The 21,974-nt window shown below is 58.5% G+C and overlaps 2 protein-coding genes across 2 annotated transcripts in view; both read right to left on the minus strand.

Moving 5' to 3' along the window:
- Nucleotides 1-1,286: 1,286 nt before the first annotated feature.
- On the minus strand, nucleotides 1,287-13,800 carry CHGB (chromogranin B). The gene is made up of 5 exons (XM_068153018.1): nucleotides 13,727-13,800; nucleotides 9,361-9,404; nucleotides 6,667-6,760; nucleotides 3,401-5,121; nucleotides 1,287-1,694 (listed from the first exon to the last, which is right to left on the minus strand). The coding sequence occupies exons 1-5, from the start codon at nucleotides 13,773-13,775 to the stop codon at nucleotides 1,611-1,613; spliced, it is 1,992 nt and encodes a 663-aa protein (XP_068009119.1). The 5' UTR covers nucleotides 13,776-13,800; the 3' UTR covers nucleotides 1,287-1,610.
- Nucleotides 13,801-20,328: 6,528 nt separating this feature from the next.
- The window catches only part of SHLD1 (shieldin complex subunit 1), a 63,937-nt gene continuing 62,291 nt past the window's right edge, over nucleotides 20,329-21,974 (minus strand). The window contains exons 7-9 of the transcript XR_010989109.1: nucleotides 21,379-21,481; nucleotides 20,810-20,927; nucleotides 20,329-20,462 (exon numbers count right to left, since the gene is read on the minus strand). The gene's annotated coding sequence lies outside the window, so the exon portion shown is untranslated. The remainder of the gene's footprint in view (nucleotides 20,463-20,809; nucleotides 20,928-21,378; nucleotides 21,482-21,974) is intronic.

Genomic DNA, 21,974 nt, shown 5'->3' on the forward strand with positions numbered 1-21,974 from the left:
AACCCTTGCAGAGGCCACTTGCAGAGGTGTAGATGAAAGTGGAAGAGGCAGGAGCTGTCCAACACCTCCTCAGCTCTTGGGGTGTGTAGCATCAGCCCTACAGAGCAACAGAGCAGCAGGAAAGTGCTTCTGGAAGCCAGGCACTGATGGTTGGCTTCAAAGTCCTGCCAGGGAGAGGTTCTTATGGACACTGCTTTGGTCACTGTCAAAACCCACCTGGGTCAATTCCTAGGTGACCCTGCTCTGGCAGGGGGGTTGCAGTGGAGGATCTCTGGCTCCCTCTGAATCCCACTGGATAATCTCTCCCATCCCTGACATTCTGTGACTGCTGCCTCATGCATGCACACAGGAGCCCTGAGCAGCAGGAGCAGGGCAGGGATTGTCCTCCTGCACTCAGCACTGGGGAGGCCACACCTGCAGTGCTGGGCTCAGTTCTGGGCCCTCACTGCAAGAAGGACATTGAAGGGAGGGAGAGGGTCCAGAAAAGGGCAAGGAAGCTGGGGAAGGGTGTGGAGAAGAGGGCTGGGGAGGAGCAGCTGAGGGAGCTGGGGGTGTTTAGTGTGGAGAAGAGGAGGCTGAGGGGAGACCTCCTTGCTCTCTACAGCTCCCTGAGAGGAAGCTGGAGCCAAATTGGGCTCTTCTCCTTAGGAACAAGTGACAGGCAAAGAGGAAATGGCCTCAGGCTGCCCTAGGGGAAGTTTAGGTTGGAGGTTAGAAGAAACTCAAGGATGAGGCCTTGAGCAAGCTGGGCTAGTGGAAGGTGTCCCTGCCTGTGGCAGGGCCTTGGAACTGGATGATCTTTAAGGTCCTTCCCAGCACAAACCAGTCTATGAATCTCCTGCTACTCCACTGTGCTAAGTGACCTGGCTGGGGCCCAGCCCTGCTGCAGTGCAGCTCACAGGCTCTAACCTCCTCTCAGTGACCTGCAGTAGACAGAAGATCACATTAGCAATGCATGATTTAATCCCTGTGTGGTCAAACCACTCCACCACAGGCTTCCCACACCCACCAGCACCCTTGGTTGCTGCAGCCTCTTTGCTCCCCTGCTGCCTGGTTTCCAGAACTGAGTGCTTCCCAGGGAGCTTCTTGAGGTGGTAGAGCAAACTAAGTGGCATTTTCCTCCTTTCCTCTCAAGCTCTCACCCCTAAAAGGCCCAGAGGGGGCTCCTGGTAACTTCATGACCCCTTGGTGAAGCCCCCATCACCATTTCCCACACCCCCCAACCTCTCCTCCTGGCAGCTGCCCCAGAGGTGCCCCCAGCAGCCCAAGAAGGCAGGAGAGATTGGTCCAAGATCTGGGAGGGTTTATTTCAAACTCAGACAGGTATGTTTCTGAAGAACACAAGACACAAGTGGTGGGTTTTTCACAAAGCATGTTAAACACACCCACCTGCCTGGCCTGGCAGGCTGGCAGCACTACAGCCACGCTCCCCAGGGCTCCACAGCATGGCAGCAAAGGCAGGGCCCCTCCAGCTGCGTTGCTTCACTATGCTACAGTGGGCAGGAAACAGCTTCTGCTTGGAGGGCAAACAACAACCCAGTGGCAGGGAACTTACCACAAGAGACAGGTACTGAGTGCAGCTACACTGAGCTCTGAAACACCAAAGCAGCTCAGCTTCTCCTGCTGTCTTTAAACTTCTGGGCTATTTTCTGCAGCTCCAGTTCCATGGCAGCCAGGCTCTCCAGCTGTTTTTCCTGTGGGGACATAAAAGGGTGGGGTTTTGATCAGGCAAGCAGTGCTGGACAGCTCCTGTCCCGTGAGAAGGGGCCCAAAACCCCTGTCTGAGGCTGACAGCTCCTGCTCCACCTGTCTGAGGGAGGCACAGATTCATGGAATGGGTTAGGCTGGAAGGGACCTTAGTGGTCATCCAGTCCCAACCCCCTGCCATGGGCAGGGACACCTCCCACCAGCCCAGCTTGCTCAAGGCCTCATCCAGCCTGGCCTTCCACACCTCCAGGGAGGAGGCAGCCACAGCCTCCTTGGGCAGACTGTTCCAGTGCCATCTCCTGAGGCAGACTGGGAAGGTTGAGCTGAGCCAGCAATGTGCTCTCATGGCCAAGAGGGCCAATGGCATCCTAGGGTGCATGAAGAGAGTGTGGCCAGCAGGTCCAGGCAGGTTCTCTCTCTCTGCCCTGCAGAGCCCTCTCTGGAATACTGCATCCAGTTCTTGAACTGGGGAGGCCAGAGAGACAGGGAACTACTGGAGAGAGTCCAGCAGGGGAACACAAAGATGTGGGGACTGAAGCATCTCTGACAAGGAGAGGCTGAGAGCCCTGGGGCTGCTTAGCCTGGAGAAGAGCAGCCTGAAGGAGCTCTTATCAAGAGCTAGAGGGTGGATGGCAGGAGGCTGGAGCCAGACTCTGCTCAGTGGTGCCCAGGGAGAGGGCAAGGGGCAGTGGACACAGCCTGGAAGGCAGGAGGTGCCACAGGGGCAGAAGGAATGAACTCCTGCCTGTGAGGGTGGCAGAGCAGTGGGGCAGGCTGCCCAGAGAGGTCAGAAGCTCTTCTGCAGGCTTTCAAAACCCACATGAACATGATCCTGTGCAACCTGCTCTGGCTGCCCCTGCTCTAGCAGGGGTGTGGGACTGGATGATCTCCAGAGGCTCCTGCCAGCCTGCAGCTCTCTGAGGGCTGTCACCAGCAGCACAGCACAGTGCAGCCTGGGGAGATTTCTGCTTGTAAGCCAGTGACAAGTGGGGAAAGTATCAAAATAGCTCCTCCTCAACTGGCCCAAAATACAGCTCAGCTTTTAAGCCTTAAAGCACCATTGTAGTGCCCTCCTGCTAGCTCACAGCTGCTGCAGGCTGCAGTCAATTCTGCTCAGCAGCAGGGCCCTTAGGAGGCCACAACTTTCTCATCTCAGTGGTCAGGCAGCTACAGCAAGAGGAACACCTCCATGTGCCCAGATGCAGCCAGTTCTTGTTCATGCTGCTGCTGCCTGCTGTTTGACAGGATGAGGGACAATGGCTTGGAGCTGGAAGAGGGCAGATTGAGACTGGAGATGAGGAAGAAATTCTTTCCAGTGAGGCTGTGGCTGCCTCCTCCCTGGAGGTGTTGAAGGCCAGGCTGGATGAGGCCTTGAGCAAGCTGGGCTGGTGGAAGGTGTCCCTGCCCATGGCAGGGGTTGGACCTGGATGATCCTTGAGGTCCCTTCCAACCCAACCCATTCTGTGGACGTGTGAAACCACCTGACAGACCAAGGGAAGGAAAACTCCTTTCTCTTGCTGTCCTGCAGCAGGCAGGAGCTGCAGCCTGGCTGTTTTGGCAGCCCTGTCCCGGCTTGGTTGCCCTGAACTGAAGCAGCAGGGGGGAGCCGGGCTGGGGAGAGCCAGCTGCTGGTGGTACTGCACCTTGGGAATGGCTTGGGGAGCTCCCCCCAGAGAGCCCCCTGCACGCCTACCTCCTCCTCTGTCAGAGGACTCTGGCTCAGGCTCCTGTCGCTCCTGCCGGCCTGACGTCGCTTGGTGTCCTCTCTGGAGGAGTAGAGCTGCGGGAACTCGGCAGCTTTCTTCCTGTAGCTCAGCAGCTGTGCCAGCTGCTGCACCTTGTGCTGCTGCCTCTCGCCTTGCGCCCTGCTGGCCGTGCCGGGGCTGCCCTGCTGCAGCTTGCCCAGCAGCTGCTGCTTCTCCCACCACTCGTAGTCGCTGTACTCCGGCAGCAGACTCTTCTCGGCCAGGCTGGGGCTGCCTTCCTCCTTGTCCCCGGCGCCGTCCCTCTTCTCCAGGTGCCGGCTTGGCCACCACAGCAGAGGGTAGAGCTGGCTGTAGGCTGCCGCCCTCCTCTTCTCCTTCTCCGCAGGCAGGCGGCTCCTGGAGCTTTCCCTCTCCGCGTATCTGCCCTCCTCCACGTCCTCCTCTTCATCTTCCACCTGATCGCTGCTCCGATGTTGCTTTGCTACCTCCTCTTCCTCCTGCTGGCCGTTCCGCAGGTCGCGCAGCTGCTCCGCGCCGTCCCCGGGGCCGTGGCGCGTCCTGGGCTGTCCCCTGCGCTCCCCAGCGTAGGCTGCCTGTGGCCCTTCCCTTTGGCCGCCCCACCGGCTGGATCTGCCTCCCTGCTGCTGCTCCTTGCTGCCACCACCGAGACCCCCGTCCAGCCCTTCCTCGCTCGCCCCTTCAAGCCGTGTCCTGCCCTGGGAGCGGCGCCTGGTGGCCTGCCGCGCTCCGTCGCGGTGCCTCCTCTCCTCCTGCCATTGCTCGTCGCTCTCCTCCCTGTGCTGATGACTCTTCTCGTCTTCTTCTTCGCTGCTCTCCTCACTCTGCTGCCACCTCTCTCTGTACTCCTGCCTTCCCTGGCCTGCAGTCCTCTTCTCTTCCTCCTCCTCCTCAGACCCATGCCTCCCATGGTAACCACCCTTCTCCTGCTGCTGCTGGGAGGCTTCCCCGTGCTTCTGGTGGTGGTTCCTTTTGTCCCAGGGGTGGGCCTCCTCTCGGCTTGATTCCTCCTCCTCACCACCACGGCCTCTCTTCTCTTCAGAGGAGTCACCACCCCTGTGCTTCCCATAGCTCCTGGGGCCGTAGGGTGGCTTCTCCTCCTGCGTGTCTTCCCTCTCCTCAGACTCTGCACGCTCCTGCTGCCGGGAGACATCCCCTTCCTGCGACTCCTGCTGGGATTTTTCACTCCTGTCTTCCTCTGCCTCTCCCTCTTCCCCTTCAGGAACTCTCTTGTAAGGGCTCTGCCTTCCCTCCTCCGAGAGCCAGCGGCCGGTGGGGTGCTGCTTGCTGCCAGCAGGGAGCTGCTCTGCGCTCAGGCCTCCCGAGGAGGACTTCTTGCTGAGCACAGCGAGCTCGACCTGCTTGGCAAGGCGTTTGCTGCCTTTGCTTTCTTCCTCACTCTGGAAGCTCTTCTCCTCCTCCTCTCTGATCTCTTGGTAGTGTTTCTTTTCTTCTCTGTGAAGCCTCTCTTCTTCAGCCTGGTGTCCATCCTCCTCTTCCTTGCTTGTCTCTTGCTCCTCAGCAAGTTTCTCCTCCTCGCTTCCGTTCAGGGACTCCTTTGCCTCCTCTTCTGCCTGCCTGTGTTCTTCCTCCAGGCTGCCAGGAAGATGTTTTTCGGTCTCTGCTGTGTCTTTGGAGTGCCTCACCTCGAGCTGGTTGTTTTCACCTCTCTCTCTGTTGTTTCCACCACCTGCAACAAGAAAAGCAGCAGGGTGAGGCAGCCCAGCTCCCTACTCGGCTCAGTCTCAAGGGGTAGCTGCGGAGCAGCTTTGGGCAGGGCTCATTCATCAGTCCTGCTTCCAGGCTCTGCCACTTCCTCAGCTTTTCTCTCTTTGCCTGGATAAAGCATGAGCAGATTTTCCTTCAACTCAGCATTGTTAAGCCCCACTGAAATTGCCAGAAGCATTTCTTACCTCTTTGGCCTTTCCCCAACTTGTCTGTGATCGCAGGAAAAACAAGAGCCAGCAGGGTCTGGAGCTGTGGTGGTGAGCTCTGGGCACGCCAGGCCTTGTCCACCACGTGTGCTTAGGCACCCAAAGAGACAAGGATTGCTCCCAGCTGCTGAGGCTTTGGCTTCTCAGTTGCTTGAAGAGAGCAAGCACAGAACATCAGCTCCTTGGCCAGAGTTCTGCTCAATCCAGTCATGCTCCTGCCACCAAGCCCAGGGTGCTCCAAGAAAGCCACCCTGACCACCATGGCAGCAGCTTGTTCTGTGAAGATTCAGAGATTCACAGAATGGCTTGGAAGGGATCCATCCAGAGGCACCTGGGCAGGCTGCAGAGCTGGGCCCAAGCCAACCTCATCAAGTTCAACAAGGCCAAGGGCAAGGTCCTGCAGCTGGCTCAGGGCAATCCCAGGCACTGATACAGGCTGGGCAGGGACTGGCTTGAGAGCAGCCCTGGAGAAAAGGCCTTGGGGGTGCTGGGGGATGAGAAGCTCAAGAGGAGCCAGCAGTGAGCACTTGCAGCCCAGAGAGCCAAGCAGAGCCTGGGCTGCAGCAAGAGAAGTGTGGCCAGCAGGGCCAGGGAGGGGATTCTGCCCCTCTGCTCCACTCTGCTCAGACCCCACCTGGAGCTCTGTGTCCAGCTCTGGAGCCTCTCTTCCAGGAAGGATCTGGAGGTGCTGGAAGGTGTCCAGGGAACGGTCACAAGGGTGAGCAGAGGGCTGGAGCTGCTCTGCTTGCGAGACAGACTGAGGGAGTTGGGGTTGTTCAGTCTGGTGAGGAGAGGGCTCCCAGGAGACCTTCTTGTGGCCTTCCAGGATCTGAAGGGGGCTCCAAGAAAGCTGGGGAGGGACTTTGGAGGGTGTCAGGGAGTGACAGGACTGGGGGGGAATGGAGCAAAACTAGAAGTGGGGAGATTCAGACTGCATGTTAGGAAGAAGTTCTTGCCCATGAGGGTGGTGAGACACTGGCACAGGTTGCCCAGGGAGGTGGTGGAAGCCTCCTGCCTGGAGGTTTTTCAGGCCAGGCTGGCTGTGGCTGTGAGCAACCTGCTGTAGTGTGAGGTGTCCCTGCCCATGGCAGGGGGGTTGGAGCTGGATGATCCTTGAGGTCCCTTCCAGCCCTGACAATTCTGTGGTTCTATGAATGTTGCCACAGAAATTTGGAGACATGTGGGCTGAAAAACCAAACCAAACCAAACCAGCTGCTCCTGCAGTTGAGCAGCTCCAGCAGAAGAGAGACTCCCATCCAGCCAGCAGATGGCTTCAGAAGCCCAGCTCAGGCTGTACTTACCCTTCCTCAGGATCTCCCTGCAGTCAGGGTTAATGGGCGGCGCGTTGGGCTTCGAGAGAGCGTTGGACAGCACCTCCACGATGCACTCTGTCACCTAAGGAGACACAGGGCCCTGTGAGCTATCAGAACAGGCTGAGGGAGCTGGGGCTGCTCAGCCTGGAGAGGAGAAGACTCCAGGGGCACCTCAGAGCTGCCTGGCAATAGCTGAAGGGATCCTGCAGGAAGGCTGCAGAGGGACTTTTGCTGAGGGTGTCTGGAGACAGGCCAAGGGGGAATGGTTTGAAGCTGAGGCAGAGCAGGGTCAGACTGGAGCTGAGGGAGAAGTTCTTCAATGTGAGGCTGGTAAGACTCTGGCACAGGTTGCCCAGGGAGGCTGTGGCTGCCTCCTTCCTGGAGGTGCTCAAGGCCAGGCTGGATGAGCCCTTGAGCAGCCAGGGCTGGTTGAGAGGTGTCCCTGCCCATGGCAGTGAGGTTGGAGTAGATGATGTCAGAAGTCCCTTCCAACCTGAGCCACTCTGAGATTGTATGAGAATGAAATCCTACCCCTGACTGAGTGAGTAACATTTGTGAGCTTGGAGTAAGCCCCAGCTCTGGCACAGTTCCCTGTGCACTTAGGCAACAGCTGCTTTGCTCCACACTCCCACCGCAGCAAGAGCAGGACTGTCCCCAGCTCTTCTGGGCTCCCTGTTTGTTGGCAGGGAAGAGGCTCCTTCTCTGCCAGAGGAAATCTCCAACAGCCTGGCCAGCACAGAACATGTCCAGCAGATGGGCATCACCCTGCAGCAGCTGCCCAGCTGTGACCAGAAGCATTTCTTGGATTGCCAATGAACCCAAGCTGCCTTCTATCCTCTGAGCAAAGCAAATCCTCAGCTCGACCTAAGCAGCTCTCCTGGGCAAAGCAAGAGGGAAGGATCTGTTGGAGCTGCTGGTGGTGACAGAGAGCTTGGGTTGGAAGGGGCACAAGAGGCTCAGGCTTGTTTGGCTGGGTAGGAGGAGACCAGAAGACATGGAGAGAGTTGTGTAGCTGCTGTGAGTGATCACCAGCTGCTTCCTGAGCTGAGAGGGCACACTGCTGACCAGCAGAGAGGCTCTGATTCACACACAGTCACAGATGGCACTGGGTTGGGAGGCAGCCTCCAAGGGCACCTTGCCCAACCCCCCTGCACTCAGCAGGGACACCTCCAGCTAGAGCAGGCTGCACAGGGACACAGCCAGGCTCAGCTTCAATGGCTCCAGGCATGGGGCCTCAAGCACAGCCCTGGGCAGCCTGGGCCAGTGTCTCACCACTCTCCTTGGGCACAACTTCCTCCTGAGGGCCAACCTCAAGCTGCCCTGCTCCACTTTCAAACCATTGCCCCTGGGCCTAGCACTCCAAGCCCTTCTGAACAGTCCCTCCCCAGCCTGCCTGCAGCTCCCCTGCAGATACTGAACTGCAGCTCTGAGGTCTCCCTGGAGCCTTCTCCTCTCCAGGCTGAACAGCCCCAACTCCCTGGAGCCTTCTCCCCTCTGGGCTGAACAGCCCCAACTCTCCCCATAGCAAAGGTCCTCCAGCCTGATGATCTTTTTTGTGGCCTCCTCTGGACCCTCTCCATCATCTCCAGGTCTCTTTCATGTTGGACACAGCCCTGCAGGTGAGGTCTGCCCAGAGCAGAAATCAGATTACAGTGTCCAAGGGCAGCTATCAGCATTTATTTAACCAAACAGGTTGAGAATCTCCTTCCAAAGCAGGAATGAGCTGCATCAGAAGGTTCATTACCTAGTTACCAACTGCAGGTGCTTCACTTTTCTTTGAAGCTGCCACCTCAGCTTTTCCAGATCCAGAGCACACCCTACCAAAGACAGCTCAGATGATCTGGGGGCAGCTGTGCAACAGTTTCAGGAGCAGCAGGCTGCCACATGCAGCCAGCTGACATTTTCATCAGCTGCACCCAACTGCATGCAGGGATCTGCAGGGACTGAGTTCATAGCATCAGAGGCTCACAGGACCGGAGCAGGACCATGGAATCCAGTACAGGTCACACAGGAACACAGCCAGACAGGGCTGGAAAGGCTCCAGAGAAGGAGACTCCACAGCCTCTCTGGGCAGCCTGCTCCAGGGCTCAGTGAAGAAGTTCCTCCTCATGTTGAGGTGGAGCCTCCTGTGCTGCAGTTTCCATCCATTGCCCCTTGTCTTATCACAGGGTGCAACTGAGCAGAGCCTGTACCTGTCCCCTCCCTCTTGACCCCCAGCCCTCAGCTATTGATAGACATTGATCAGATCCCCTCTCAGCCTTCTCCTGTCCAGACTAAACAGCCCCAGGGCTCTCAGCCTCTCCTCACCAGGCAGTGCTCCAGTCCCTGGTTTCCTATCTGCAACCATTCAGAGCTTCATGGAAAGGGCTGGGTTGGAAGGGACCTCAAAGGTCACTCAGTCCCAACCCCCTGCCATGGGCAGGGACACCTCCCACGGGCAGGGACACCTCCCACCAGCCCAGGTGGCTCAAGGCCTCATCCAGCCTGGCCTTCAAGACCTCCAGGGAGGGGGCAGCCACAGCCTCCCTGGGCAACCTGTGCCAGTGTCTCCCTGGTGTCTTCAATCTCTGGAGAGTTTACCCTCAGTTAAAAAAAAAGCTTTGCCCTGATAGTTTGCAGGCCAAGCATGGCTCAGATGTGAGAGATGTCTCCTGCAGGTGGCTGTGCCCCAGAGCTGCTCACCATTTCCTCCAGCTGCTCTTTGGCCACTGGCACTGTGCTGACACCTAGAAGAAAAAACAAAACAGCAAATGTTTCCAGGCTCGTTATTCCCAGCAGCAAGCACCACTGCCAGGAGCCCTCAGTCAGATGGGCTGGCTGGGGCTTGGCAGCTCAGTACACCAGACACAGCCTGCATCACCTTTTTTTCCTTACCCAGGGAGGAAAAGCAATGTTGACATTTCCAACACCACAGGAATATACAGCAAAAAACCCAAACCCCAGCACTCCCCAGTACCCTGGGGGTACCAGCTGACAGCAGCTGAGTGTCAGCCAGCAGTGTGCCCAGGTGGCCAAGAAGGCCAATGGCATCCTGGCCTGGAGCAGGAACAGTGTGGCCAGCAGGAGCAGGGAGGTCATTGTGCCCTGTGCTCAGCACTGGTTAGGCCACACCTTGAGTCCTGTGTCCAGTTCTGGGCTCCTCAGTTTAGGAAAGATATTGAGCTGCTGGAAGGTGTCCAGAGAAGGGCAACAAAGCTGGGGAGGGGTCTGGAGCACAGCCCTGTGAGGAGAGGCTGAGGGAGCTGGGGGTGTTTAGCCTGGAGAAGAGGAGGCTCAGGGGAGACCTTATTGCTCTCTACAACTCCCTGAAGGGAGGTTGTAGCCAGGCAAGGGTTGGTCTCTTCTCCCAGGCAAGCAGCACCAGAACAAGAGGACACAGTCTCAAGCTGCACCAGGGGAGGTTTAGGCTGGATGTTAGGAAGAAGTTCTTCCCAGAAAGAGAGATTGGCCATTGGAATGTGCTGCCCAGGGAGGTGGTGGAGTCCCCATCCCTGGAGGTGTTCCAGAAAGGCTTGGGTGTGGCACTTGGAGCCATGGTTTGGTTGTCAGGAGGTGTTAGGTATTAGGTAATAGGTTGGACTTGATGATCTCTGAGGTCTTTTCCAGCCTGGGTGATGCTGTGATTCTATGAATGCTTCAATGCCAGGGCTGGAGTTTTACTGCAAGCCAGCTCTTCATGTACCAGTTTGGGGGGGAACCCCCAGGAGACAAGTAAAGGCTTGTCTGCACCCCAAGAACCTTTGGGCTTCTGCAAGGGGCCTCAGGGTGCCCCAACCCCCAGCTGGAGATGGTTCCTCAAGGCTTTAAAACAACTCCTGTCCCAGTTCTACTGAAGAAATCCTGTCTCACTTGGATAGGAAGTGGCTCATGGAGGGAAGGGCAGAGCTAGAAGGGAGAAGGGAGAAGAAGGCTTCCATTCATTCAGTGGTCTGTTAGCACACCAAGGAATAAGCAAGGAGTAATCCCAGAAGATTCTGTGGGGAGAACCCACAGAATCCCAGGATGTTAGGGGCTGGAAGAGACCTCCAGAGATATCCAGTCCAACCCCCCTGCCAGAGCAGGGTCCCCCATGGCCACATCCAGGCAGGCTTTGAATATCTCCAGAGAGGGAGACTCCACAACCCCCCTGGGCAGCCTGCTCCAGGGCTCTGTCACCCTCACAATAAATTCTGCCATTCCAAAGCCAGGCTGCACTGCCTGCCTTTGCCCTGCCAGCCCTGAAGCCAGGCTGCACTGCCTGCCTTTGCCCTGCCAGCCCTGAAGCCAGGCTGCACTGCCTGCCTTTGCCCTGCCAGCCCTGAAGCCAGGCTGCACTGCCTGCCTTTGCCCTGCCAGCCCTGAAGCCAGGCTTGCACTGCCTGCCTTTGCCCTGCCAGCCCTGAAGCCAGGCTGCACTGCCTGCCTTTGCCCTGCCAGCCCTGGAGCCAGGCTGCACTGCCTGCCTTTGCCCTGCCAGCCCTGGAGCCAGGCTTGCACTGCCAGTCCTGAAGCCAGGCTGCACTGCCTGCCTTTGCCCTGCCAGCCCTGAAGCCAGGCTGCACTGCCTGCCTTTGCCCTGCCAGCCCTGGAGCCAGGCTGCACTGCCTGCCTTTGCCCTGCCAGCCCTGAAGCCAGGCTTGCACTGCCTGCCTTTGCCCTGCCAGCCCTGAAGCCAGGCTTGCACTGCCTGCCTTTGCCCTGCCAGCCCTGAAGCCAGGCTTGCACTGCCTGCCTTTGCCCTGCCAGTCCTGAAGCCAGGCTTGCACTGCCTGCCTTTGCCCTGCCAGTCCTGAAGCCAGGCTTGCACTGCCTGCCTTTGCCCTGCCAGCCCTGAAGCCAGGCTTGCACTGCCTGCCTTTGCCCTGCCATTCCAAAGCTGCCATCTCTCCAAGGAGATTTCCAGAGGCACCTGGCTGCTGGTGAACCTGGGGAGCATTAGGCTATCATAACCATGGCAAAAAAAGCAAATGGGGTCTGACAGGTGCCACACAAACCTGCCTGGGAGAAGCAAATGAGCATCCAGTCCATGCCACAGCCTCAAGTGGTGTACAGAGGCAGCTGCTCTGCCAAAGCTGAGACAGGAAGCCCGTGGGGAGCCAGCATGTCCCACTTCACAGCGGTGCTGGCAGTGCCAGCCATGCCAGCTGGCAATAGCTCCCTCAGGGCCAGCCACCAGCTGGATGGAGATGGCTGGCCAGCACCTCTGCCCTCGTCTCCACCTGTGCTCAGGGGGATGAAGCCATCAGCCCAGCACCACCACCAGAGTCAGCTGGCAGGGCACCCACCCACCAGGGAGGCAGCAGAGAGCCCACCTGCAGGCTGTGAGAGCAGAAACCAAGGCAGAGCACACAGTGAGCTGGCAGCCCTTCTGCTGCCCATGTGGCACAACTCCATCACGCTCCCACGAGCCAAGCCCTGGGGCTGCGTTTCCCTCCCGAGCCAGAGCTGCCCAGGCAGGTGAGGATCCAACCCTCTGGTCCTGGCAGAAGCGCTGAGAGGCTGATGAAAAACAATCAGAAAAGCAACAAAACCCCCCAAACAAGCAGAAAAGGATGAGAAATGGAGGGCAGAGATGTGCCTTTGGTGGCACCTGCAGGGCACAGCCAGACCTCCGGGTGGGCTCCTGCTGAAACCCCTGCCCGGCTCTGCCTGGCCGCTGCCCATGAGCCAGTGCAGCGCTCGGCCCAGCCTCAGCAGAAGCCTTTCCCAGGAAGGACCACAGAAACTTCCCAGTCTTGCTCTGCCAGCAGCAGCACTAGAAAGTTCTGCAAGTTCCTGCTGCAGCCATTCCCAGCCCCAAGCCAGCACCTGAGCTCGCTGATTCTGACTGATGTAGAATCACAGAGCTGTCAGGGCTGGAAGGGACCTCGAGGCTCAGCCAGTCCCAACCCCCCTGCCATGGGCAGGGACACCTCACACTACAGCAGGTTGCTCACAGCCACAGCCAGCCTGGCCTGAAAAACCTCCAGGCAGGAGGCTTCCACCACCTCCCTGGGCAACCTGTTCCAAGAGCAAGACAGCCAACAAGGACATCAGGAGGTACCTGCCCGGTTCGATAGCACAAATGGAAGGGAAACATTCGGCAAGGAACCCCCACAGGGTCCATGGGATGAACCTGATGGACTTCCTTATGCTGGGGTCTCTCCTTCCATCTCCCACCCTCCCCTCTGATCAAAACAAAGGCTGGCTTCATCACAGAGTTTCTGTGCAAGCCTCAGAAGCATTTCCATGTGGAGACCTCCAGCAATACCCAGAGCCCAACTATTCGACCCAGCCTGACAGCAGTTCTTTCAAGGAACGATTCCACAGGCATGAAAAGCTAGAAAGCCAAGTGACCCCCTCCCTCACACACACACACATCGCCCTTCCTCTTCATTCCACGCTGTGCGTTCAGCATGCGGGAAGAATTCTTCCTGCCATTCAAAGCTGCGGCTCTGCCCCTTCACAAGCATCTTCCCGGTATCAGCAGCTGGCAAAAACCTAGCAGCGCTGCCGGGATGAAACCACGCCGGGAAGTCTTTGTGCACGGGAGCCGCCGAGGGAGGAAAATCACCTAAGAGCGGCCGGCAGCGTGGCGGCACGGGCCAGCCGCTGGCCCCTTCCTCATCTCCCCCGACACCGCCCCTGGGGACTCCTCCGGTTCCCGGCGGCAAGCCCCGAGCCCAGCCCCGGAGATGTCACCCTCGGGCCGCGGGGGCTCTCCCGGTTCCCGGCGGCAAGCCCCGAGCCCAGCCCCGGAGATGTCACCCTCGGGCCGCGGGGGCTCTCCCGGTTCCCGGCGGCAAGCCCCGAGCCCAGCCCCGGAGATGTCACCCTCGGGCCGCGGGGGCTCTCCCGGCTCCCGGCGGCAAGCCCCGAGCCCAGCCCCGGAGATGTCACCCTCGGGCCGCGGGGGCTCTCCCGGCTCCCGGCGGCAAGCCCCGAGCCCAGCCCCGGAGATGTCACCCTCGGGCCGCGGGGGCTCTCCCGGCTCCCGGCGGCAAGCCCCTAGCCCAGCCCCGCGCCCAGCCGTGCGGCTCCGCTCTCGCCTCGCCCTCGGGCCGGGGTCTGGGGTCCGCGCTCCGCTCACCTGCCAGGGCGGCGGCCCCCAGGAGGCCGAGCAGCGCCAGCGGCCCCATGCTCCGCTCGGCTCGGCGCGGCTCCGCGGCTCGCCGCTATTTAAAGCGGGGAGCGGGGGCGGAGGAGCCGGGCGGGGGGCCCCGCCGGGAGCCTGCGTCACTCCGAGCCCCCGGGGGCGGTGCCCGCCGTTGCTGCTGCCCCCCGCCCTCGTCCGAGCCCCGCCAGGGCCGCCGCTGCCTGCCACCGCGGGATGCCCTCCGCCCGCTGCCTTCGCCCCGCTCCTCTCCATCCCGCTCCTCTCCATCCCTCTCCTCTCCATCCCTCTCCTCTCCATCCCTCTCCTCTCCATCCCCGGGCCCGCCGCGGCTCACCAGCCGGGGGGAATTTCCTGCAGCCGGGGAAGCCGAGCTCGTTCTCCCTGCCTGAAAAGCCGATGGGATGCCGAGGGACGAGGACCTGGAAGCACTGGGTTACTGCCTGGCCTCCATGATCCGAAAGCTCTCTTCCATCCCTAACAGTTCCGTGATTCTCCTGCGTCTCTTCCCTCTGCCCCCTGCCTGATACTTCTCCTAACAGCCCTTCGGATCCCCCCACCTCGCTGTCCTCCGGGAAAGGAGCAGAGCAGGGTTTCCCTGCCTCCTGCTGCAGCTCATCCTTAGGGCTTTTCCCACCGTCAGAGGCTGCTCAGCCTCTCCCCGCAGGGCGGAGGTGCAGTAATCCAGCCCTCTGGAACAGCTTCCGCGGCGGCTCACCGCTGCCCGGCCACAGCTCAAAGGTCTTTTCCATCCTATGATTCTGTCCAGCCCCGTTCAAAGCCCTTGCAAGGTGCTGGGGCAGCCTTTGTGCCCAGCAAGATTTCTGTCCCTTCTTCCACTCCAATCGCTGCTCCCCCTCCTCCCCACCCCAGAGCAGAGGAAGCCCGGGAGGTGCTCCCCACACTCGCGTCACCCGGTGACCGGAGGGCACGCAGCGGGCCCGGGGCTGGCCTGGGGCAATCGCTGCTGTCAGCATTCACCCCCGCGGGCAAACCTCCTAGGAAGGGCGACGGTGCTCCGGGGAGCCAGAGCGAACCCGCAGAGACCAGGATCTGCCTCATTTACTTAACCAGCTCCCGCTGTCCCAATTAGTCTTTGATGGACCGGAAAGCACAAGCGATGAGCTAAGATGAGCTCTCCACGGAGCCAAGGCTGGATGCTCTCCCCCACCCCCGGCTCCCTTCAGAGCTAGGCAGAGACGGTGTGAGGCTGGGGCTTGCTTCGCTTTCCCTTCCCTTAACCCTTAGAAGGCCATCTCCAAGCTGTGTTGCTTTTGTCAGCTGCTCTTTTTGTCCGCTCTCGGCGCACGGCAGGTGGCCCTTCAGCTGCCGGCGCAGGACAATGGATCGATCCACCAAAGCGGCACTTATCTCTCATTACCCTTCTGGCTGCCCAGAACAATGCCAGGCTGCCTTGAAACACAGCAAACGGGACACAAGGACACCACACTCCAGGAAAACTCAGGAGCCAACCTCAGCTCCATCTGAAGCCTCTAACTCCAGCAGGCAAAGACACCTTGGTCATCCCTGTCTGGAGTTCAGCTTCTGCAAAACAAACACATCCTCCCCAGGAGGGGCAAATCAACACTGCAACATCTCCCCCAGCCTGTATGCCACCCCTCTGCCACCCATGAGTCCCACAGCTGGATGATTCTTTGGAGATCACCAACCTTGGCTGTGGGAAGTCCAGAGCCCAACTCAACAGCTTCAGACATTGCACTGGGTTGGAAGGGACCCTCAAGGGGCATCCTGTGCAACCCCCCTGCACTCAGCAGGGACACCTCCAGCTAGAGCAGGCTGCACAGGGACACAGCCAGGCTCAGCTTCAATGGCTCCAGGCATGGGGCCTCAAGCCCAGCCCTGGGCAGCCTCTGCCAGTGTCTCACCACTCTCCTGGGTCACAACTTCCTCCTGAGGGCCAACCTCAGTCTGCCCTGCTCCACTTTCAAAACCATTGCCCCTGGGCCTAGCACTCCAAGCCCTTCTGAACAGTCCCTCCCCAGCCTGCCTGCAGCTCCCCTGCAGATACTGAACTGCAGCTCTAAGGTCTCCCTGGAGCCTTCTCCTCTCCAGGATGAACAGCCCCAACTCTCACTACCTCATTGAAGAGATTCAACAGATTACAAAGAATTTCACTGGCTCCAAGTCCCCCACATCCTTCCCTCTCTGTGTGAGGGCTCAGCCTGGCTTCTCCCCCTCCCCACCAGCTGCTCTTGAGGAAGAACTTTAGGTAAAACATTTGCCTTTTAAGCATTCTCTGCTTTCCTCTGCAACATCTCCATCTATGACCTGGATGAAGGGAGAGAGTGGACCCTCAGCAACTGGGAGCTGTGGCTGACAGCCCCTCAGGCTGTGCTCCCATTCAGCCAGACCTGGACAGGCTGCAGAGCTGGGTTGGGAGAAACCTGATGAAATTCAAAAAGGGCAAGAGTAGAGCCCTGCACCTGGAGAGCAGCCCCACAGATCAGTACAGGTTGAAGGCTGACCTGCCAGAGAGCACCTCTGAGGAAAAGGACCTGGGAGTGCTGGTGGACAACAGGCTGAGCAAGAGCCAGCAATGTGGCCTCGTGGGCAAGAAGGCCAATGGCAGTCTGGGATGCATGGAGTGTGGCCAGCAGGTCAAGAGAGGTTCTGCTCCCCCTCTGCCCTGCTGAGGCCTCATCTGGAGCACTGTGTCCAGTGCTGGGCTCCCCAGTTCCACAAGGACAGGGAACTCCTGGAGAGAGTCCAGCAGAGAGCCACTGAGCTGCTGAGGACACTGAACATCACCTTGTGAGGAGAGGCTGAGAGCCCTGGGGCTGCTTAGCCTGGAGAGGAGCAGCCTGAGGGGGAGCTTAGCAATGCTGATAGCTGAAGGGTGAGGGTCAAGGGGCTGGAGCCAGACTCTTCTCAGTGGTGCCCAGGGTCAGGACAAGGGGAAATGGACACAGATTGGAACCCAGGAGGTGCCACATGAGCAGAAGGAACAAATTTTTCCCTGTGAGGGTGGCAGAGCACTGGGCCAGGCTGCCCAGAGAGGCTGTGGAGCCTCTATCTCTGGAGGCATTCCAAACCCTAAACCTGTGTGACTGCCCTGGGTGCCCTGCTCTAGCAGGAGGGGTCGGGTGGACAGGATGATCTCCAGAGGTCCCTTCCACCCCCTGTCTGTGATTCTGTGGTACCCAATTCCATCTTCAGCCCCCAAGGGGAGGACTTAAACACAGGATTCCGCAGTTTTCTGCAGGTGCTGGAAAAGCAGAGGATCCAAGCACCTGCCCTGAGGGTAATTAAGCCAGTCTGGATTTCATAGAATCACAGAATTGGCAAGGCTGGAAGGGACCTCAAGGAGCATCCAGCTCCAACCCCCCTGCCATGGGCAGGGACACCTCACACTACAGCAGGTTGCTCACAGCCACCTCCAGCCTGGCCTTGATTTCCCAAACAGCGCCACCTCAGGTGGACTTTTCCAGCCAGGTATCAGCTGGCACAAGAAGAGCAGAGAGCTGGGAGTGCAGGAAGCCAGGATGAGGGCAGGCAGTGGTGTATCTGCCTCTCTGAGCTGTGAGTGGCAGCCCCCAAGCTCCCTGGTGAGCTGTGTCAGAGCTGGGAGCGCAGCGCCGCAGCCGCCTGGCAGTGTTGTGACAGGCTGTCACTCCGCCCATCAGCACTATTTATCCTGCTGGATTCTCCCACCTCCAAGTGCTTTGGAAAAACAGAACACGCATTTGGCTCACACCAGCAGCTAACAGCTTCAAAGGGTCACAAGGTTCTGTGCCTGAGCTGCTCTGACACAGAGAGGAGGTGGCTCGGGGAACGTGAGGGCTGCTCTCCTCTCCTCAGACTCTGCTGGCGGGAGCAGGTTCATCCCTGGGTACCAGTTAGTTCTCATGGGGTGGAAGTCCAGGGGCCTGTTTCATCAGCAGATTCAGCTCCTTCATTCAGAATCACAGAAGCCTAGAATGGCTCAGGTTGGAAGGGACCTTCAAGATCATCCAGTTCCAACCTCCCACAGGCAGTGCCCAGGGAGCACGTGCTGTGCTTGCCTGCTGCATCTGAGCAGCACTTCACCATTGGGCAGCCTTTTGGTTTTGCTTGGACTGGAAACTCCTGAGGGAGCCAAGGCACAAAGGGAAGGGTTGGTGCTTCCCTGGAATCCTTTCTTGTGTCTGACTGCACACAAACTGAACCCAAACTTCTCACACCACACACCTGCAGCAGGGAGCAGGGAGGCTGTCTCAGTCCTGGCCTCTACCCACTGCTATTCACAGCTTGATAGAATGGGTTGGGTTGGAAGGGACCTCAAAGGCCATCCAGTCCCAACCCCCTGCCATGGGCAGGGACACCTCCCACCAGCCCAGCTTGCTCAAGGCCTCATCCAGCCTGGCCTGGAACACCTCCAGGGAAGGGGCAGCCACAGCCTCCCTGGGCAGCCTGTGCCAGTGTCTCCCCACCCTCACTGCCAAGAATTTCTTCCTCATCTCCAGTCTCAGTCTCTCCTCTCCCAGCTCAAAGCCATTGTCTCTCATCCTGGCACTCCCAGCCCTTGTCTAAAGTCCCTCCCTAGCTATCCTGGAGCCCTGTCAGGTACTGCTCTGAGGTCTGCCTGGAGCCTTCTCTTCTCCGAGCTACACAACCCCAACTCTCCCAGCCCTCTGAGCATCCTAGGAAGCAGCCTTGCTGATACCAGAGTTAGAGTCTGGTTGGACTGGATGAGATGCAAGGTCCTTTCCAACCCTAATGCTTCTCTGATTCTGTCTACCCTGCCCAGCTTTTGGATGCCAGGCAGCATTGCAGGACCAGAGGCAGGCAGGGCAGTGTTGCAGGACCAGAGGCAGGCAGCTGCAGCCTCAAGAGCAGCCTAGGAGCTGTGGGGCATCTTCCCCAACAGGAGGCCCATACATCTAATCCCTTCCTGCCCCAGACTCCTGCCAAACAACCCTGCCCAAGCCCCTCAGCACTCCTCTGCAAGCTGCAATGACCCAGGCTGGAGGGTGGCTGGGCAGGGAGCTCAGAGCCTGTGCAGCAGCCTGCAAAACCAGATGGAAACTTCTTCCAGCAAGCAAAGTGCTGACTTCAGCCCTGGTATTGTGTGTGCTGCCTGTCACCAGGCAAAAATGACTTTTACACTGCAAATCATTTCATTGAGGCCATGAAGCAGCCCCTCTGAGGGCTGCTGCCTGCATTTGTCAGCTGGCTGTGTTCCACTGACTATTTCCAGGCTGGGGCACTTGTCTGCCTCACTCACTAATTAAGTTCTTTAAATATTTATGGCACTTTTGACTCCCAGCAAGGCTTCTGCTGGGCAAGAACAATGTTGTTCTGTGGGTGATAAGTGTCATGGAAATTTCAGAAGCAGATTTCAATTCTGCAAGATGAAAAGGTACAGATGTCTGCAGCAGGCAGACTTCCAAAGAGCCTTTTCACTGCTGAGCCATGGATGTGCTGGAAAAACAAAATCCAGTGTGCCTGCCCCTGCACAGCAGTGCAGGCTGGAACACAGTGCTGAGGGAGGTGTTCCACAGAATCCTACAGTGGCTCAGGTTGGAGGGGACCTCGGAGCTCATCTGCTCCAACCTCACTGACATGGGCAGGGACACCTCTCAACCAGCCCAGGTTGCTCAAGGCCTCATCCAGCCTGGCCTTGAGCACCTCCAGGGAGAAGGCAGCCACAGCCTCCCTGGGCAGCCTCTGCCAGTGTCTCACCATCCTTAAGAACTTCTCCCTGAGCTCTAGTCTGACCCTGCTCTGCCTCAGCTTCAAACCATTCCCCCTTGGCCTGTCTCTAAGACACCCTCAGCAAAAGTCCCTCTGCAGCCTTCCTGCAGGATCCCTTCAGCTATTGCAAGGCAGCTCTGAGGTCTCCCTGGAGCCTTCTCTTCTCCAGGCTGAACAGCCCCAGTTCCCTCAGCCTGTCCTCATAGCAGAGGTTTGGCAGTTTGGTAGTTCCCTGGCCTGGGGAGAAGGCAGTTCCCTCCTGCCTCCTCCTCCAGGGAGATCCGTGCCAGGTGGCCACCTCAGAGGGACTGCAGCTCACACAGCTCAACTGTGGCAAACTCCCATGGGGAACAAAGCTGAGAGGACAGGACACCTCCACTCAGGTTTGGAGCCCCCAGGGCTGGCTGGCCCTGACCTAGGTGCAGGACCTTGCCCTTGGCCTTCTTGAACCTCCTGGGGTTCTCCTGAGCCCAGCTCTGCAGCCTGTCCAGGTGCCTCTGGCTGGCTCCCATCCCATCCTGCAGCCTTATCGACCACACCACTCAGCTTGGTGCCATCTGCACACTTGCTGAGGGTGCCTCAGTCTCCCTGCCTGTGCCACTGATGGAGAGACTGAACAGCACTGGTCCCAGCACAGACCCTGAAGGACACCACTTGTCACCTGTGTCCAGCTGGACAGCCAGCTGCTGGCCACTACCCTTTGGATTAATCCCTGAGGTTATCTGACATTTCCCACTACCAGAACCTAGCTTGCAGCACAGCTGGATCAGAAGTGAGGATGTTCCAGGCCAGATATTGTTGGGTTACAAGACTTTCCCTCTGCCCTCACAGCAGCTGCAATCCAAAGGCTGCAGCAGAAGTAGGTGACATGAAGGGCTGTGCATTCAGCCATGAGGCTTCTACCTGGGGTTAGCTGCAGCTCCTGTCTTCATCCCATCCCATCATCTCCTGCTCTGGGTGCCATGTACCAGGTTTTACTCCAAAGGGACAAATGCTGGCAAATGTTGTTGGCTAAGAGCTGTGTGGGGGAAAAACAGTCCTTAGGGAAAGCCTACAGCACAGGGTATTTTTATCATGAACTTCTGTGTTGTGGGAAAACAGATGTCCCCCTCCCACACCCAATAACCACAGAATCACACAGTGGGGTTGGAAGGGACCTCCAGAGATCACCCAGCCCAAACCCCCTGCCAGAGCAGCATCACACAGGGCAGGGCATACAGGAACACAGCCAGGTGGGGCTGGAAAGACTCCAGAGAAGGAGACTCCACAACCTCTCTGGGCAGCCTGCTCCAGGCCTCCAGCAGCCTCACACCAAAGAACTTTCTGCTCATGCTGAGGTAGAACCTCCTGGGTTGCAGCTTGGACCTGTTGTGCCTTGTCCTGTCCCTGGGCATCACCCAGGAGGGCCCAGCCCCATCTTCTTGTCCCCCACCCTTTAGCTCTTGTTGAGCATGGCTCACATCTCTGCCTACTCCTTATTCTCCTGCAGAAAAGGGACAAGAGACAGAAGAGAAGTTAATACCAAAACAATACAGCCAAGGTCAAGCAGAAGCAAGTTGGCATCTCCCAGGGGAAGGGAAGGGAAGGGAAGGGAAGGGAAGGGAAGGGAAGGGAAGGGAAGGGAAGGGAAGGGAAGGGAAGGGAAGGGAAGGGAAGGGAAGGGAAGGGAAGGGAAGGGAAGGGAAGGGAAGGGAAGGGAAGGGAAGGGAAGGGAAGGGAAGGGAAGGGAAGGGAAGGGAAGGGAAGGGAAGGGAAGGGAAGGGAAGGGAAGGGAAGGGAAGGGAAGGGAAGGGAAGGGAAGGGAAGGGAAGGGAAGGGAAGGGAAGGGAAGGGAAGGGAAGGGAAGGGCCCAATAGTGGTTTAGTTCCATCTTTACTACTTTCTGTTCAAGATCTACAAAAACTTTTTAAAGGCATAGCCCCAAACCACCACACCTGCTGAGGATGTGCTCCAGCAGCAGCTCAGCTCCCTCCCTGACTGCCCTTCCAGCTCCAGGCTGGGCAGGTCTGTGGCATGAATCAGTGCTCCCACCAGCAGCTGCGTGGGAGAGGGAAGATTGATTCTGCTGGAGGAGGCAGCAGTGAGGTCATCAGCAGCAACTATCCTGGCATAGGGGAGTGGGGAATGGCTTTGGAGCAGGAGGATTTGGCCAGGATGAGAAGAGCTGGGATCCAGCCTCTCTGCAAGGCTCAGGGTGGGCAGAGAGGGGCCAGAGCTGGGCCAAAGAGGTGCCCTGAGGGAACTCAGGTGGCTGGAGAGGCTGCAGCAAGGACAACATCAAAGCTCAAGGCTGGGCTGGCCACAGGCAAGGGACAGAGCCCTCTGCCTCCCCAAAGGGAAGAGGAAAGGAAGAGGGGAGAGAGACTGCTGGGGTGGGAAAGCAACTAAAGTGCTTTAACAAAACTAACAGCAACCAAATGAGCCACACAGAGATGCACAAAGCCAGCACCCAACCCAGGCCCCCCACACAGGGACATCACTGTCACCTCTGCTGCTTGGCAAGGACAGATCAGGTTGGGCCTTGCTTGTC

The sequence above is a fragment of the Melanerpes formicivorus genome, unplaced genomic scaffold (genome assembly GCF_026170545.1).
Source record: "Melanerpes formicivorus ecotype bairdi unplaced genomic scaffold, bMelFor1.0.p_v2 SCAF_25, whole genome shotgun sequence".
NCBI classification, from domain to species: Eukaryota; Metazoa; Chordata; class Aves; order Piciformes; family Picidae; genus Melanerpes; species Melanerpes formicivorus.